This window comes from Strix aluco, chromosome 1 (assembly GCF_031877795.1).
Source record: "Strix aluco isolate bStrAlu1 chromosome 1, bStrAlu1.hap1, whole genome shotgun sequence".
NCBI lineage: Eukaryota > Metazoa > Chordata > Aves > Strigiformes > Strigidae > Strix > Strix aluco.
The window spans coordinates 62082156-62099879 of NC_133931.1; the positions used below are offsets into that span (position 1 = coordinate 62082156).

Below are 17724 nucleotides of genomic sequence, written 5' to 3' on the forward strand. Positions count from 1 at the left end.
TTAAAAAGCATACCAAAGCATATGCTTGTTTCCTTTTTTCTATTAGAGAAAAAAATATGCATAATTCTTTCCTATCTTTCATGTGTGTGAATTCTAAAAGCTTTTTTTTTTCTTAAGTCTATGTAAATTTAAAACAAAATATCATAAGCTGAGGTCTGTTGGTTTAAGGACAACTGCTACAGTTAAAAGACAAAGTAAATAGAAGAATTCTAATTAAGTTAAAAAAACACATCTACAGCTAGCTGTTTGATTTGTGTAGTTTCCATTTATGGAAAAGATGGATTACAGACCAATTAGGGTTTTTTGAAAATTAAACTTAAAATTAACACTGAGGTACAAAGTATTTCTACTGGAAAAATATGCCATGTAGACCTATACAGCATACAACCCAAGTACTGAAACAATTTATTTGGCCTACAAATACACAATTTTGGATATGCCAAACTTTGGGGCATAATTTGTTTGGATATATATAAAAACTTATTTTCATGAAAACCTTAAGTTTCGACTAGAGACTATACCATTAAATAACTGTTTTTTCATACCACGTTTCTGTTCTTGCTACTTCATCAAATAACAGAAGACAAAGCAATACTGTAGTTTCAGTTAAAACAGCACGATCATTTTGGAATATCAGGGAAACTGAATAAAATAAAGATATTTAAAAATGTGTTAGGAAAACATTGACATTTAATAATACATAATATGCTGCTAAAAAAAAAAAAAATATTTCCACAGTCATTTTGTCAACATCTTCAACAGATGCCACACTATGGGTAATACTAGCACACAATGATTTATCTTTTAAATATTAGAGACTTTGAAGTGATGCAAGCTTCTTAAGAAGGCTTTTGGTTAAACATCTAACCATATTTCACACATTTTCTTTCCACACATGTATTACAGTCAAAATAGAATCTTTACCTCTAAATAGCAAAAGCAGTAAAGATGATTGCTGTGCTAGGGACAGACGAACAACTGGATCAGCATATACAAGTTTGCGTAAGAGTGTTAGACATGGTAACACTATGGATTCCATAAGCTGAAGGAACAGAGAAAAAAAATAAATACAGATAACAATTAGGTAAATCTATTAGGAGATGCTTAATAAAAACTGTCATGCTATGAAGCAATACATTCCACTTTCGTAGTAGAGAAACCTAGAACTTTCTTAGACAAGCACATTTCATCCAGATAACTGCATACTCATTAGAAAATATTTATTCACTTCTGGTTTTATTTTATTAGTAATTCATGGTTATTTGATTGGTCTCTGGCATCATAACACAATTATAACATTTGCTTTCAAAATATGCATTTTTAAGAAGCATACACGTGAACTGAAGGTTTTCCAAAAAACCCCAGATATATACAACCATATAAGTTTATTCATTTTTTTTTTAAATCCAAATAGCTTATTCTATCACATTCATTTTCTGGGTCCCAACCTTTCAGATCAGGAAACCTAAGAAGGGCAAGCAGTTTGCTAAAAGTTTGCTAAAATATGACCCAAGTCACTGCTCTTAAGATTGAGAAGACTGTGTCTATCACAGTACCATTACTTTGCTTGTGTGAGGTTCTGCCTTTAAATTTTGTTTTGTAAACTACATCACCAAACACAGTTCAGTTTAATACTGAATAAACAAAAGCTCTTCTTATTTAGTACGGAAATGGTGTTTTTCCCATCTACTACTTCCTTTATCCTTTTCTTGGTAGCCACTTTTCTAAGAACATTTGAGGGGAGAACCAGAATCTGGGCTAGATTCCCTCAGGATAGTGTCCTAATGACCTACATGGTCTTTCTCTGACCTAATGAAACCAGCACTATTTTGTGATTAGACTAAGCTATATCAAACAAGAGGTAAGCAGTGCTCCTACTTAATTTATTTTCTCTTCTGGTAGATAGCTCATTTTCTTGGGAAGTAGTCTGAACTGTCAGAGCTTGAGGGAGCTAAGGATGGGACCTCCTCTGGTTGTACTCAAGAGACAGGAGTAAGACTGCTTAGTTATTTTGCAGAGGAAACATTTTACAGAGCAGAGCATTTGGGATCCAAAACTTCTATCAACACAGAGCTGACAAATTTCTGAATGCTAGCACTTGAAGAAGTGGAATTTCATATACAGCTGTCGGCTTATGCTCTCCTGATGACTTGATCTAAACCATTCATCATTCAACATGTGCCATTTTAGATTTTTCCTCTAAAATACTCTGCATCTTTCATCCTGCTCAGTATAAACACCCTACGTTCCACAAGCCACATATGCAAAAGAAAAGTATCACAGCCCCTCAAGAGTTGTTGCCTGTGCCCTTCTTGGATTAAATTAAAGTTTATAAAGGGTTAAAAACATTATTTTGAAGTTTTTCCTATTTGGCTATGAAGGATCTGTCTAAGGCAATATACTTCCCATGCTTGTACTTCTGCATTATTAAATAATTATGCTAATATCTACCTACTATCCAAAACAAAACAATAGTTGTATTACTCTGTATCTCTAAAAAAGGTAAGATATTAAAACCTGACATCAAAAAACATACAGTGAAAAACCCTGAAGAACCCAATATTTCAATTTCTCCAACCGGGTTTCAATGATTAACAAAAGTACTCATATTCAAGCTATCATAAACTGGACTAGAGACTCCTTAATGCTACAGGGATAAAATCATCCTGGATACTGATAATCTGGAAAAAAACCCTACCATTGCCAAAGAAGAATGTAACTTCTATTAGTTTGACAAATAAGAGAAATTCCACTAAGTACCAAGCAGTTCTTTTCTCTTATACGTTTTTGGGAAAGAAGTCACTACTATATAAGAATTCTCATGGTTTCTTAAAATAACTCAAGGTTTGGACTGGTGGACTGCTATAACAATAGTATGCAAGCAAACTAAGAAATATGCAGAAAGTTTATCCAGTGAAGTGATGCTGACCAATTTACAGCCTAAATAAGCTTGCATAAACTTATTTCAAATAATGGATTTCAGAAAAATTCGAGCATCAGATTAGACATATTACAAAAAGAGAAAGCTTGGTCATCTACAACAAATATACACTCAACTTTAAATGTGCTCTTATCTCCTGACACCATCCTTGGTGAGATTGGTCAGAAAATTACTTATACCTTAAACTCAATCTGACTTGTAGATTCCCATTTACAATAACATCTTATTTTTAATTATAATTTGCTTCAGAACTGAAGTTTAGAGACTATGATATACAGCATAACACTCTTTTTTTTATAAGGTCAAAAATTTTTTTTTTTGGTTTTCAAAACCTCCTTCTTCCCTGGAAGGGAAGTTCTGGTATATTTCAGAACCACACCAAACACAGATAATTCTCCAGTTAACTATTCTCATAGGTAGGCAAATCAATCTTCTTTCATTAAGAGAATCTTAGCATTATCAAAAATATCATGAATAAAATACATATTGGAGTTACAGTTGTTACTAAATATTTGTATTCTGTGCAATATTAATGCACAAAGATTAGTCTTTTAAGTGCAGAAAAAGGCAAATTGTACTACTGGCATGCTGTGCAATGGTTGCAGGAGACCTTCTAACAATAGCTTTACCTTGCCATCCACATGTATGCACTCATTAAGGTACGACAAAACCTTTTCTATCATGCCCAAGTTTTTCACAATGCCATGCATTTTGGTATCTGTAATTAAAAAAAAAAAATAGTAAGAATCACTGGTTCTGCATCAATTTAATATTAAACTTCTTTCTGCAAGATGACAAACTCTGGCTGTTGAGAACAGGTTTCCACAATTGCCAATCAACAGAACAAGCACAGCTCTAGCTCTACCAAGGCAAGCATCTTCAAAGTCTTGTTATCTGACTATAGTAGCTTCTTGAACACCAGACTCTTAAATATCTTATATAACTTCCAATGAGATCTTATGTTCCACAGTTACAGTGATCCCCAGTGCAACTCAATTTCAGTGAAACTAGAATGTCACTTGTAATATTTTAAAAGTTATCAACAGTTTAATATGGAACTAAAAACAGTATTTACTCAATCACCATGAGAGTATTTTTCACTGATATCCTTCAGAGCACCTGGTTTAAGAATATTCAATAACAAAAAAGCTATGTCATTTGGGTTGGTTGGGTTTGTGGGGTTTTTTTAAATAATTATAGAAGTGATGTTTCATAGGAAATTTATCCTGATAAGGCTGTGCTTTTTCCTTTACAATTTCATCCTATGATACAATTCATATTATCTTTTGACATCTGAAAACTTTGGCTGTCATAACTAAATGTATTTTACAAGACAAAGTAGAAATTTAATCATTTTTGAGATCATTTTTCTGATAAGAAAAATGTTAATTTTAATATTATCTAAGACTTCACCTTCCCATGATGAAAAAATTATGTTCTATCATTAGGATTTGAGTTCCTTGAAGAAAACATACTTGAATCAGAGCTTGAGTAAGTAGAGTACAAACACCCAGGTTTGAAACTCTACAATTATGAGCCTGCACCGAGTCAAATAATGCTCTATGCAAGATTGCTTACTTGCATCTTAATCAGATCTTCTTTACCAGAATTCATAATTTTTCCCCATGTGAGCAATACAATTATAAGAAAACAGCTGTGATGCAAATTTATGATTAGTCACTTAAAACATAGAGTAAAAGGAGGAACACTTTCCTTGCAAACACATTAGATGAAATGCCACAGGGAGTCTGCCTCTTCATATTGAAAGAGGGTATAATCATTAAAGCTTAGCTTGAGTTTACTGAACCCTCATTCACACAAATGACGTTTCAATCCATTTGAACTGTAGTTACTACTTAGGATAACTCAAAATGGAGGAAGAAACTCAGAATGATAAAAGAACCCCTTTAGCTAGCCTGGGTAATCTAAGAATTAACTTTCTTAGTTAAAATACACCACCACCAAAAACATATACGTATTTTATATTGACCATTGCCTCATTCACTCAAGACTGAGCATCTGAGTTAGCAATAGAAAAAAATTTGAAGCACCATTAGTTCCAAGACAGATCAACAAACCAATGAACATTAAAAAGGAAAAGCAGAAAGAAAGCTCTTGCAGAGCTTACAGAATTCACCTTACTCCTCTATTACCCAAGGAAGCTGTTTTTAACCATTAAGACCACTATTTCTTATTTTTCAGGGCAACAAATAAAAATTAGTTATTTGTTGAATTGGTAGATCATCCACAATAGTGTTAAAATTCTGGTCCAACAATACATGTAGGAATTATGAAGAGTACCCTTAGCACAAACATACAGAAAACCTAGCAAAACTGCAAACTTACACAATGATCAACACATGAACACACGTTGTCTGAAGAATTTTACCTTCTAAAATGATAGTTAGCTGCTCAGCTGCAGACTTCCGTAAAACTAGGTCAACAGCATCAGAAGTCAAGATGCCATACAGCTTTTCAACAGTTTCTGCCTAAAAGTAAAACTACATTAGATTTACATCCAAGTATGCTATTATGAAAGAAGGTAACCAGCCAAACTTTCTAACAAAAAGTAGAAAATAAAAAGATCTAAATTCCTTATCAGAATTTATTTGATTAGATTCCACACGCATGTAATAAGGATTAGGCTATAATCTTTCTGAAACAAATCTCTAATACCACCCCTGTGGAATAAAACAAGACAATAGTTTCTAGCGCACAACAGATGCAGATTTCTAACAAATTATGCTTAATATATGTAGGACTACAAAAAGCTCAACATGACACAGAAATGATGGAATATGCTTCTAAGTCCCCTTCACAGACTGACTATTTAATGGTAAGAGGGTTAGAGAAATTTAAATAATCCTACATATCCATACAATTTTCAAGTCCTAACTTTTTGAAGGATGTATGGGAAGAGTATAAATCAAGGACACAATGAGCAGTCAGAGTAGTTTTTTCACAGGGCAAGCATCTTAGCATTTGTTTAACATGTGGCTAATCTGAAAGTGTTGAGGTTAAAGAAGGAAGGAGAATGGAAGGGAGATAGTAAAAAAAACTAAAACAAAAAAAAGGATATAAGTTTTCCCATAGGTCAAATACTTGTGATTTGTTTTTCACTTTACAGAAGCAGCAATATTAAGAAAACAGACATAAATTTGTAATCTGTTTTAGAATATTTCATATTAAAAATTATTTGTGCCTGTTTCAGTAAAAACTGATTTTGTGGGGAAAAAGAGTGTTATGAGAAAAAAATCAGACTCTATCAGTGCACAACAAAATTATTGTAAACAGAGCAGGCCTACGTTCTCCGTACCCAAGTCTTGCCAATAACTTATCAAAAAAAAGGGAAAAAAAGGAGGAATTTTTTCTTATTGTTGCATATGTTAGCATAAAAGCTACTGTTTAAGTTCACATGGAAAGAATATATCAATGGCTTTCTTTTTATGAAGCAAGCCAATTTGTATGAAGTATTTCAACATTCAGAAAGTGGTAACTTCAATGAATGGACCGGTAGAAGACCTGATCGATGACACACTGTTTAGACAGAGTTTACTCACCTTAAATATCGACTCCGTTTTATCATCCAATTTTAGCTCAATAGCTCTTTCTATAATAAATAAGTTTGAAATGCTGGAAAGCATACTACCATGCAGATGTGGGCGTTTCAGGTTTGCCCCTTCTTCATTCAGAAGATGGAATGTTAAATGTTTAAGTGCTATAGAACGAACCCTAAAGGAGTAAACAAATATATAAAGTCCTTATATTGGAAAACTTTAGCTGTATAGTTAAGAATTAATTAGTTTTCAAAATTAATGGGCGGATACTTACTCAACTCACTATTGATTAATCTACCTTTCAAATCAACCCACTCCATAATAATCAGTTTGGTTTTTAGAGAAGACATTGTTATCATCAAAATTAGAAGATGTGCTGAAATGCTTTCCCCAGGGCATTACTTACAACTGCTTTTTTGAGAAGAGAAGACGCAGAGCAGCCCGTAGTCTAGTAGTTCTAGGGAGAATACCCTCTCCTTTGTTAGAGGTTGTTTCACTCAAAGTGAGGATACGGTTACCTAGCGTATCTTTTGTGTCAGCATAACCCTAAACCAACCAAACAAAAATTTCCAAAATTAAAAAAATCCGCTTACTAATTTAGCAAATTAGACAAGGTAATCCCCTTTTAGAGGCTAAGGGAGGGTGGTGAAGGAGCAATACCTGAAAAAAAAAAAATAATCACTAACTTTTAAGAAAGCATTCTATTTCTGCAGTTTAATATTCCTCCAGAAAAACAATTTTTAAAAATAACAAACTATCCCATATACAAATCAAAATAAAGATTTTTGACCTGAAGCTTTACCCTTCAATCTGTTAACATGATGCTGCTCTGTAAGGTCAGTTTCCATTTCAATAACTAAAATTCAGTCCCTACAAGAAAATTACTTCAAAACATTAAAACCTATCTATTTTCAGATATTTTGTCAAAGCATTTTCACACAAACAAGACAAACCAGAATCAGTTACGTCAAGTAATGATACTGCAAACATTTACACTGTCAAATACAATGCATTTTATATGCTTCAGGTAAATAAAGGCCTCTGGTATGCTCTGCTCAAGTATCTATTGTACATAGCCACTATAGCCACTCTAGAACAGAGGAAAATTTTACTCACAAAAATGAAAGCAGGGATAAATTCTTTCTCACATGCTTATTCTACAGCTTATATTAAACCCCCACCTATTTAATCTTGAATATCAATGGAAGATATGTACGTGGACAACACAGAAAACCTGACATTACTGGGTGAGAAAGTTCTGAAGTAACCTTCCTCCCACCACTTTCAAGTTCTCAGTGTATTTCCTCTGCATATATTTTTCTGTCTGGGCCTTCTATTTCATGGCCCATCTTATTTGCAATTTCTCCCCATTTTTGCCTTGATTTCTGTGCAGTTTATGTAAGAGTTTAGGTTATATAAGCAGTTTTTTCAACTTATGGTAATACTGAGGTGCAGGCAACAAATGAATATATAGCAATGATGCAAGTAAGTAGGTATAATTATCAAGAGTGATATTTTTTGAAAAAACAAAGACAAAAAAGTGTACTTGGATGCATTAACTAATAAATAAAAGACAGAAATAGGGCAAAACAGATACCAGGAAAAATAGACACCAGATAGGTGCAGCAAAATATCTAATCTGGAAAACTATAGGCAGATCACAGAAGGGAAATTTCTAGCACTAGAGAAAAAACAGTAAAGGATGGAGCAATTAGGCTGAAAATGAGACCGAGAAAGGCAAAAGTTCCCATAAGATCAAGACAAGAGTAAAAATAATGAAAAGAAAGTCTGCACATTGCTACAGATATAAAGACTAAGGTCTAAGGATGCTACTGACTGTTGATACTTCTATAATACTGGAAACAAAGAAACCAAAAACTAAATATCAAAATATACAGAAAACACAGCTTACACCTATTGATACTCAGTAAGCGCCTGCTTGATCAGAAAACTACATAATTATCACAGAGGCGTTACAATTTTCAAATTTGAGATGTGGAGGACATTCTAACAATTATTAACTAAAAGCGTGAAATGTTTTAATCTATACCTGGATTATCCACTCTTATCTTCAAACCATTTAAGTCCCAATCAGTATGTGCTGATTTCTACTACAGTACAAAGTTTCACATTCTAGTCATACCAAGCTAAAATTTGTCTACAAATTCAGAGTAGTAAGTTGGACTGGCATTAGGACACCTATAAAACATTGACATCTGATAACACAACTCTGTAGATATACTACTGTTAATCTATTTTCCATCTGCTACTTAGGTCAATATTCTGTTTGCTGTTTAACATGATAGTGTTGCTGTTTACATGATTTCATACATCAAATTCAGATTAAAGCATTTAGAAGTACCTGTAAAACAGGAATGATGGGATAGAGGGCCTCAATAAACTTATTCCAAGTCAATACTGCCATTACTAATTGTCCCTGCAATAGATGCATCAGAATGGCCTTGGCTGTAGAGTTCACCTGCTCAATAAAAAATAAAAAAACCACTAATGTAACCGCTGATGTGTCTAGCTCAGCTTATCAGTGTTGTAATTGGAAATATTATACAACATCTCAAAGAGAAGAGATAAAATATTGTCACTGCAGAATTTTTAAAATTGTCCGTCACACTAAACACTCTTACTAGAAAAGCCTCTCAGAGAAAACACACAAACAGTTCTACCTAAATAGCACCCAAGCATGTTCCCCTTAGAACTCTGGTTTGCCTTTTCTGAAATAAAATAAAAAATTATTTCAACTTATACACCTATTGGTCCCTCTATCCTGCAGGTGAAACAAATTCTGTTTCTTTTCTTTACTGATCCTACATTTCCAGGGCATTTCATTCCCAGTGTTTCTAAAGATCCAGGAAGAAAAGTGACAAAACCTGTTACATGGCCATTTCACTTTCTTGAGGCTAAGAGTCAAACTAAGAAGGTTACCAAATATTTGAAATTGTACACAAATTCATCTGAAGCTCTTTATCAAAACGTAAAAAAGATATGATACAGCATTTCTACTGTATTAATATATACTGTATACAGCATGTAATGTATACTATATGCAATATTAAAGTATTTACAAGCTAATTTTATTACCATAATGGGAAGAGAGGGAAAAAAAATGCTTCTCAGAACTCCCTCTTCCTTACATAGTGTAAAAATACCTACCTTTAGCAGCTAAAACCCTGTATTTTATGCCAGAGCTAAAAATCCTCTCACCGCAGGCAACAAGAATGGCCTTTAATAATATCACTCTAGCCTATCTTTAAGGGACTGGATTTGTAAAAATCACATGGCAAATCTTAAGCCCAACCTTGGAATACAAGGTTCTTCTCAATTTCTTCTCACTGTCACATGCCTGAAAGATTAAACTGATGCTTTATGAAAAGTAGCAGATATACATCCAAAAAGTAAAAATAAAAATATGCTTTGATATGATCATTCTATTTTTTTTGAATAATAAGAAGAATTCATAATTAGGTGAAGAGAACAAGATGAGATAATTTTGTGAATATGCATTCTCTGTCTCAATGATCTTTTAAAATTCAATATCAGTTGAAACTTATTTGTTATGCTTGACCAATCACTAAAAGAGAAAACTAGCCGTGTTTTTGGCAAGACATCCAAGGGAGTAGTCAAACAAAATAAATGCTTTCCTTGGAAATTGCATAGAAAGTACAAATACATAGCACATTATCAAAGATATTTTACTTCTTTTAAAATTCTAACATCCAAAAAATCACTTCTAAATGGAATTGTGCACAGTGCTGTGCTAAAAAAAAAAAAAAAAAACAAACTTGTTTCAGAAGACAAGCTAAAAAAAATAAATAAAAATTTGTTAGTCAATCTTCTTTCCCCTCTGACTGCAGGGACCTTACAGATCAGCTATAAAGTAGTTACAAATAACCTAAGTAATTTCTTCCCCCTCTCAGAACTCCCTATTTAGCTTCATACATAAACTAGGAAATAATGGATATATGTTAAGCATTCATGCACATAAATGAACCCAAAGGAAACTTGGTCCTATTCTATAATACTATAAAACACTTCTATGAGACTCAGCTAATTAAATTTAAACACAGGTGTGTTTGTAGTGATGAAATACATTTTTACAGCAAAGACATTTCAGATTTAAATTGTCTTTTTGCTGTTCAACCAATGCACACATTTCAGAGCTCATCCCGCCTTTACAGAGACTTAAAACTTCATGTTTTCCATAAATGTAAAGCATCATACACACTATTTTATCATATGCACATTTTATTAGGGCTGAATATATTACAGAAAAAGAGTAAAAAATATAGCTTATTTCATTTTTCATTGGTCTTTATTACATTTAATAGCATCCTATGCTTAGAACATTATTTTGTCTCTGAATTCATCATTAAAAAAATCTTTCCATTTACTACAACTTCACTGTTTGAGTAGCTTTTCTATATACAAGAAACCTTATGTAGTCAAAACTTCAGGTAAGTCTCAGACCCCCATGAAGAATATCAACACCACTCTGTATGCACATCAACTTATAAAAATAGCTACTAAACACAGTACCTCATTCTTATCTTCCTGAAGTCCAAACGTACAGATTTCATATAAAACTTTTGGATGAAGAAGAAAATGTACTCCATGGCAGACTGAAGACACAGGCTTGGCAATATTATGAATACCTAAACAGTCCTTCAGTAAAAATAAAGTTGGTTAGTTTTAAAATTTAAGACAGTCCCTACTACTATATCTTGTTTTACAGACTGCCTGAAGTTGTCATGCAGCAAAAGGCTTTCTTCATGCAGTTTGGAAGACTACAGTTCTGAAATCTAAACATTACAACCCTGGAAGAAACACCGTCTTTATAGATCACAGATTGAAAAATTCTGTTGCTACAGAGGACTAAGAAATACAAAATAATTTTGTTTTTATTTTAAATAAGAGTGAAAATAAATTAGACAAACTTTATGTGCTCTTTGGTATTACACTAAAATAAGAAAAACCTAAAACAGGCAGGTAAAAATCACACAAAAAGATACAAGTGTCATTCATTGGAAATAGGGGGGTTTTCTGCAAAAGACTAGCTCCAGCATCTTTGTACATTAGTGAATTGTGCTATGAGCTCAGTAAGTTTTCCTGATGTTCATTACAGAAAATAAGAATTACAACAAAGTATTATATCAAAATAGAAAAGTGAATTTTATTTTGTGAGACAATATTACTGAATAGCTAACATGACCTTATGAATATGACACTGTCATTCTTAATATAGAACACAGTCATACTTTTAGGAAGTTCACACTCTTTATCCCTTGGGCTATCTTTATAAAAAAAAAGGCAGTAACAAAATATCCACATAAAACAAAATCAGAAACAAAACAACATCCCCCTCTCAAAAACCAACAACAAATTAAGGTTTTAAAACAATGAGTACATAAAAGGACTTACATGTTCTTAAACACAACCCAAGCTTCTATACATAGGAAAAAGAGGTATTTTTCTTTCATATTTTTATAAGGTCTAAGAAATTAAAGTATAATTCTGAAAGTCTCAGTATTTTATTAATATGTTATTGCTTTATTTTTCCTTCAGTAAATATCCTTGCAAAAAGCAGAAAAACAGTCAATTCAAAATGACTTTTGCTCAGGTACCAAAAAAAAAAAAACACCTGAACAAAACCAAACAGAAGTGAAAAATGACTATGAAGGGAATAGAATCTGTCCTTGAGGAGTGGGCCCATGTGAACCTCATGAGGTTCAACCAGGCCAAGTGCAAGGTCCTGCACCTGGGTTCGGTCAACCCCCAGTATCAACACAGGCTGGGGGTTGAAGGGATTGAGAGCAGCCCTAAGGAGAAGGACTTGGGGGTATTAGTGGAGGAAAAGCTGGACATAAGCCAGCAATGTGCGTGTGCAGCCCAGAAAGCCAACTATATCCTGGGCTGCATCAAAAGAAGCATGGCCAACAAGTCGAGGAAGGTGATTGTTCCCCTCACCTGAAGTACTGTGTTCAGCTCTGGGGCCCCCAACATAAGAAGGACATGGGCCTGTTAGAGAGAGTCCTGGGGAGGGCCAGAAGATGATCAGGGGGCTGGAGCACCTCTCCTATGAGGACAGGCTGAGAGAGTTGGGGCTGTTCAGCCTAGAGAAGAGAAGGCTCTGGGGAGACCTTATAGCTGCCTTCCAGAATTTAAAGGGGGCAAGAAAGATGGGGACAAACATTTTAGCAGGGCCTGTTGCGATAGGACAAGGGGTAATGTTTTTAAGCTAAAAAAGGTTAGATTCAGACTAGGTATAAGGAACAAATTTTTTATGATGAGTGTGGTGAAACACTGGAACAGGTTGCCCAGACAGGTTGTAGATGCCCCATCCCTGGAAACATTTAAGATGAGGTTGGATGGGGTTCTGAGCAACCTGATCTAGCAAAAGGGGGGGGTTGGACTAGATGAGTTTTAAAGGTCTCAACCCGAATGAGTCTGTGATTCTGTGAACCTCATTTCAGCAGACAAGCAAGACTGAACACTTGAATTCTTTCCAAAAGCAAAATTAAATAGAAATATTTGTGTAACAGCAGCAAAGAAAAAGTGGCCAGCACTATTATTAAGTAATCTTTTAAAAAAACAAAATTGTCAACCAGTTTTTCCCACCTCTAGAAATCCTGTCATTCTGAAGTGCAGTACCCAAAGTATAACTAACCAACTAGATTTAATACCAAAAACATAACAACAAACTGCAGGCCCAGGCCTATACAGATTTCACAGCATATAACATGGTAAACAAAATTTGCATTAAAAATGCTTTTAATGAGGAAATCATATTATATTTCTGTATTTCACATATATATGTGATATATATTTATATATATCACACTATTTAGTGCAACACCAAGAGCAGTAACGAAGCATTAGTTCTAACCTTAACCACTTCCAAACAGCAGTGATAGGCTTCAGCTTTTATATTCAGCAAAGGATGAGACAACAGACGGAGAAGCACTTTCTGACTCTCAGACTGAAGCAATGGGTTATCCTTGGCAGACTTCCAACTAAAAATGAAAAACAATTAATTTTATGATTATTTATTTTACAGTACCCAAAGATGCCTACAAAAATTTTCCTGTTAAATTTCAGGCTAATCTCTGAAAAATACTTCCTGAAAAATGACTTGACAGGCAAAAGTTCAGAGATCACAATATATTTACAAAAATCATAGTATCAATCTTCACATTTGTACATTTATTTACTTTTTTTATATATGCAGGTAATCAAAGACTATAGTTTTTCAAAATTCTCTCATCAAAATTCAGAGCCTGACAAACATTTACATTCATCTGAAAACATAAAACTCTATTGAGTTTCAATAGGCTCCTTAGACCATGGCATATGACTATAAAACAAATTCTGTGCTTTCAGAATTTTTTCCTTGTAGAGGCAGAAGTCCACCTCACTATCACAAAGTGAATTGATGTTAGTTAAAAAATTGAAGTGAAATTCCTGTTGCCTGAATCAAACAATAATTGATTCTAAAAGCATTAGAACACTGAAAAGTGTTTTGATGTTTCATAATTTAAAAAAAGCTTATTAGAGCGCTCTTAAATGTGGTTTCCTTTGAAAAAAATCCCTAAAGTCAAATTCTGAATCAATATAAAATTAAGATTTTGTATTTCTAATTAAGCGTTCAATACAGAACTCTTCCAGGCACAAGGTAACTTAAATTATCTAACTAGAGACATGGACAATCTAAAAAGCAATAAAAACATGCTGTTTAATAAATGAGATGCCATATTGTAATATACAGCGTCTACAATAAAATAAGTCCTTTAGGATTTCTGAAAGTAAAATTAATGTAAGTTACACAAATACACTTGGAACAAAGAAATGAAAAAAAAATTTGAAAGACAGGACAAAGTGTTTTAAGGCTGTTTCTTTGTAAATCACATAGTAACTTGATATACAAAATCATAAAAGGTTATACATTGAAAATATTAAAACATTAGTTTTTTAGCACCTGAAATTCAATTTTCAAGAAATCCACTACAGAATGACACAAATTATTTAGAAGAGATGTTTCAATGGCTAGAAGAAAACAATTGTTCACATACAGGGAATAAACAAGTTGAGCTTCCACTTAAGAAACTTCATCCATAAAAAGGATTATATTTTCTCAAGTAAGAGTTTTAAATACTAATGTACTCACATATTTGAGCATATATGAATGCATTCCTGAAGCAAAGGAAAGTGTTGATGGTAGGGCAGACTACTCAAGGCCTGATCTGCCAGTTCTACTAATTCAGAAAGATTCCTGTCCCCCTGAGAAGTAAAATGAAGAGAAAGAAATTATCAGAATTAGTAGTATTAAAAGTATACAATGTTATTGCGTAATCTTTACGAATTTATCATCATTTAATACATCTACTAAATAGAGTTTGGTTCAGACTTTCACAGAGAAGTTTATAATTAACCTGAATAATTAATTCAATAGATTTCAAACAAATAAATTTTAGAACCTACTTCTGGGAGCTGAAAATCCTTCAGCTGCTGAATCCAAATAAACTTCTATTAAACTCAATGGGAATAATGTATGTCTAACATTTCACAGCATGAACACTATAACTCTATTCAAAACACTTTCTAAAACGCCCAATAATAGACTCATCCTTGAATACTTTATGCTTTTAATCAAATCATTATTTTTTTAATCAATATGCATTTTATGTAAGAAGAGTATAATGAAAGATTTAGCTATTAAACTTTTAACAATTCACTATTAATATTAAAGAGCAAGTTTAGGTTTCTTTAAGTACATATGTCTTCATACTTCTGGTTACCAAATACATTAAACATGAGCCATTTAAATTTGATGGAGTTAACTTCACTATAAACAGTATTTTATGAGCAAAGTACTGCCTATATAAAGGATAGATTAAGTCAGATTTAAGATACCACTACATTTATATTGCTGTATTTTATTAACTTATTTTACTATTAATGGAACAAGTATTCTGCACAATTACTTGTTGATTTGGAAAATGGAGAAGAATATTTTGGTACCGTGCTAGAATCCCTTAGCTAATAAAGCTAAGTATATTAGTTGTCTTCACAACAAAGTGAAACACACAAATCTCACACAGTCTAGAAGTAGCTGTTTATTAGAGTTACAATTGCCAAATAGTTGGGAATTAAAATTTTCTGAACTATTTAGATACTGAATGACATACGTACGCACACTATGTATATTTAAATAGAATATTTGCTTCTTTCTTACTTCTTTACCCATAAAAGGTCTCGTGCCCACTTCCAACCACCAAGTGTTTAGTTTTTTGGTTTTACTTGGGATAAGATTTTTACAAACATCATGAAATATAAATTAACTACATCTTGCACAGTACAGAATACTCACACTTACGGATTTGCTTTGGCTACGCTAGACTATAGTTCTTACTACAGAGAAAGGGAAGTGGAGGAAAGAAATTTGCCTACAGGAAATATTTTATATAATAAAATTCCATACCTTCTTACGAACTTCAACCATAAAGTTACAAGTGCATTCGATCGAATACGCAGCTTCTGAAGCTTGTTTATAAATACTGTAGTTCTCAGTATTCATCTGCTCCAGATAGGCTGTAATGGATTCATGAATGCTTGGGTATTCCAAGGAGAAGGATGCATCCAGAGAGAGAAGAAATAAAGCGTGCAGCAAACTCTTTTGCAAAACTTTACTCGCCTTTAAATAGAAAACAACTGTCAGAACAACAACTAAAAATACAGTAAAACCAACAGCAGCATTTGCAATCATTCAACAAGTATAATCACTATTGCTGCTACTTAGAGAAAGAAACATATATAAAATGAGTTCTGTATGAAGAATTATTGTTTTTTTAATTTAAAGTGAGAGTGCATTAGACGCCAGTCCTAATATCAGACCTGCAACCAGTCACAAAAGTTGTGTATGATCCAGCCACAGTACTACCAACCACACACAGCACTGGCCAGGGTCAATTTACTTTCTAACCACTAGATGGCAGAGAATACACAGATCACAATCTTGCTGTATTAAAAAGCTGTCTCCAATTCCACATAGTAGTATCACATACTAAGAACTGGGATTTCTGTTGTTATTTTTTTTTTACTGAAAGTGTTTCATATTCCTTCAACTGAAATTTTTACTTCAAATACAGTAACTTTTTTCCAACTCCTGTCATACACAGAACTGAAATTTTGTATTATGTACATAATAACATAAAGACAAAAATTACAAGAAGTCATTAGATTAGTATGCCTATACTTATTTGCAGGTACAAGAGACTACTTATATTAATAACTGAATATATGTAATATATTTCTTTGTAATAACTGAATATATGTAACTGAAAATCAATCTGCTACTCAGACTGAAGAATGTCTAAAGATCTACACTATGATAAAAACTGATAAAATAAAAAAACAAATCCGTACAGGTTTAAACATCTTCTAAGACCTTCCATCCCACAAAAACTTCTAAACATCAGACCTCCCCATCTGAAATAACTGGGGGGCAACCAAAAAACCACAACTCAAGAGCTACAGCAGAATTTCTTTTAAAAAGCATTGGAAGCAAAGAATAACTAAAATCAGTGTGATATATGAAATATAAATGCTTATTATGTTCCACCAGATTAAGAGTGACGATTTTAAACATTATGTAGTTCTAGTCTTAGTCTTACTTGCACGCATACTACACACCAGCAGGTGACAGCATAGCTTTGCAAACCATGCATCATACCAAAAAAAACCCACTAAAGAACACTGAATTTCAAAACCTCATTATAAATGGTATTAAAAATGTTTTTTGAAGACTTGAAATCTGCAGAAGATTCTGCAGACAAAAGGCACTGATAACTGAAGAACCGAGAAAGCTGCTTTCTGTGATCATACATCAGCCAATGTAAAACAGACTAATTTCTCTGTCCAGTGCTATTTTCCCAGTATTAATCACTGAGGAAGGTATCACTTTTTGCCCTCTTAAAATGCAAAACGAAAAGACAATCGTTTAAAATTAGTGATAGCATACCTTTTCTACAGGGAGAAGTATTTGCAACAATCTAACAGTGAAGAGTGAAATGCTAATAAATGCCATTCTGTGATGCACCAACATCACCTCGGGCTGCTCTGCACTTATATTGGTTTTGTGATACAATATAGTTTCTCCAAGCAAACCCAGGACCAGAAGCAATTTGTCTTTCTGAAAGCAAAATCAGAAATACAATC

The 17724-nt window shown here is 33.3% G+C and overlaps 1 protein-coding gene across 1 annotated transcript in view; it reads right to left on the reverse strand.

The window, feature by feature from the left end:
• RTTN (rotatin) overlaps positions 1-17724 on the reverse strand; it is an 88471-nt gene that overhangs the window by 53428 nt on the left and 17319 nt on the right. The window contains exons 11-22 of the mRNA XM_074822842.1: positions 17528-17698; positions 15989-16201; positions 14675-14787; positions 13397-13523; positions 11050-11175; positions 8861-8977; positions 6905-7044; positions 6502-6673; positions 5331-5430; positions 3571-3659; positions 925-1042; positions 546-642 (exon numbers count right to left, since the gene is read on the reverse strand). Coding sequence (XP_074678943.1) covers positions 546-642; positions 925-1042; positions 3571-3659; positions 5331-5430; positions 6502-6673; positions 6905-7044; positions 8861-8977; positions 11050-11175; positions 13397-13523; positions 14675-14787; positions 15989-16201; positions 17528-17698 — 1583 coding nt within the window. The remainder of the gene's footprint in view (positions 1-545; positions 643-924; positions 1043-3570; positions 3660-5330; positions 5431-6501; positions 6674-6904; positions 7045-8860; positions 8978-11049; positions 11176-13396; positions 13524-14674; positions 14788-15988; positions 16202-17527; positions 17699-17724) is intronic.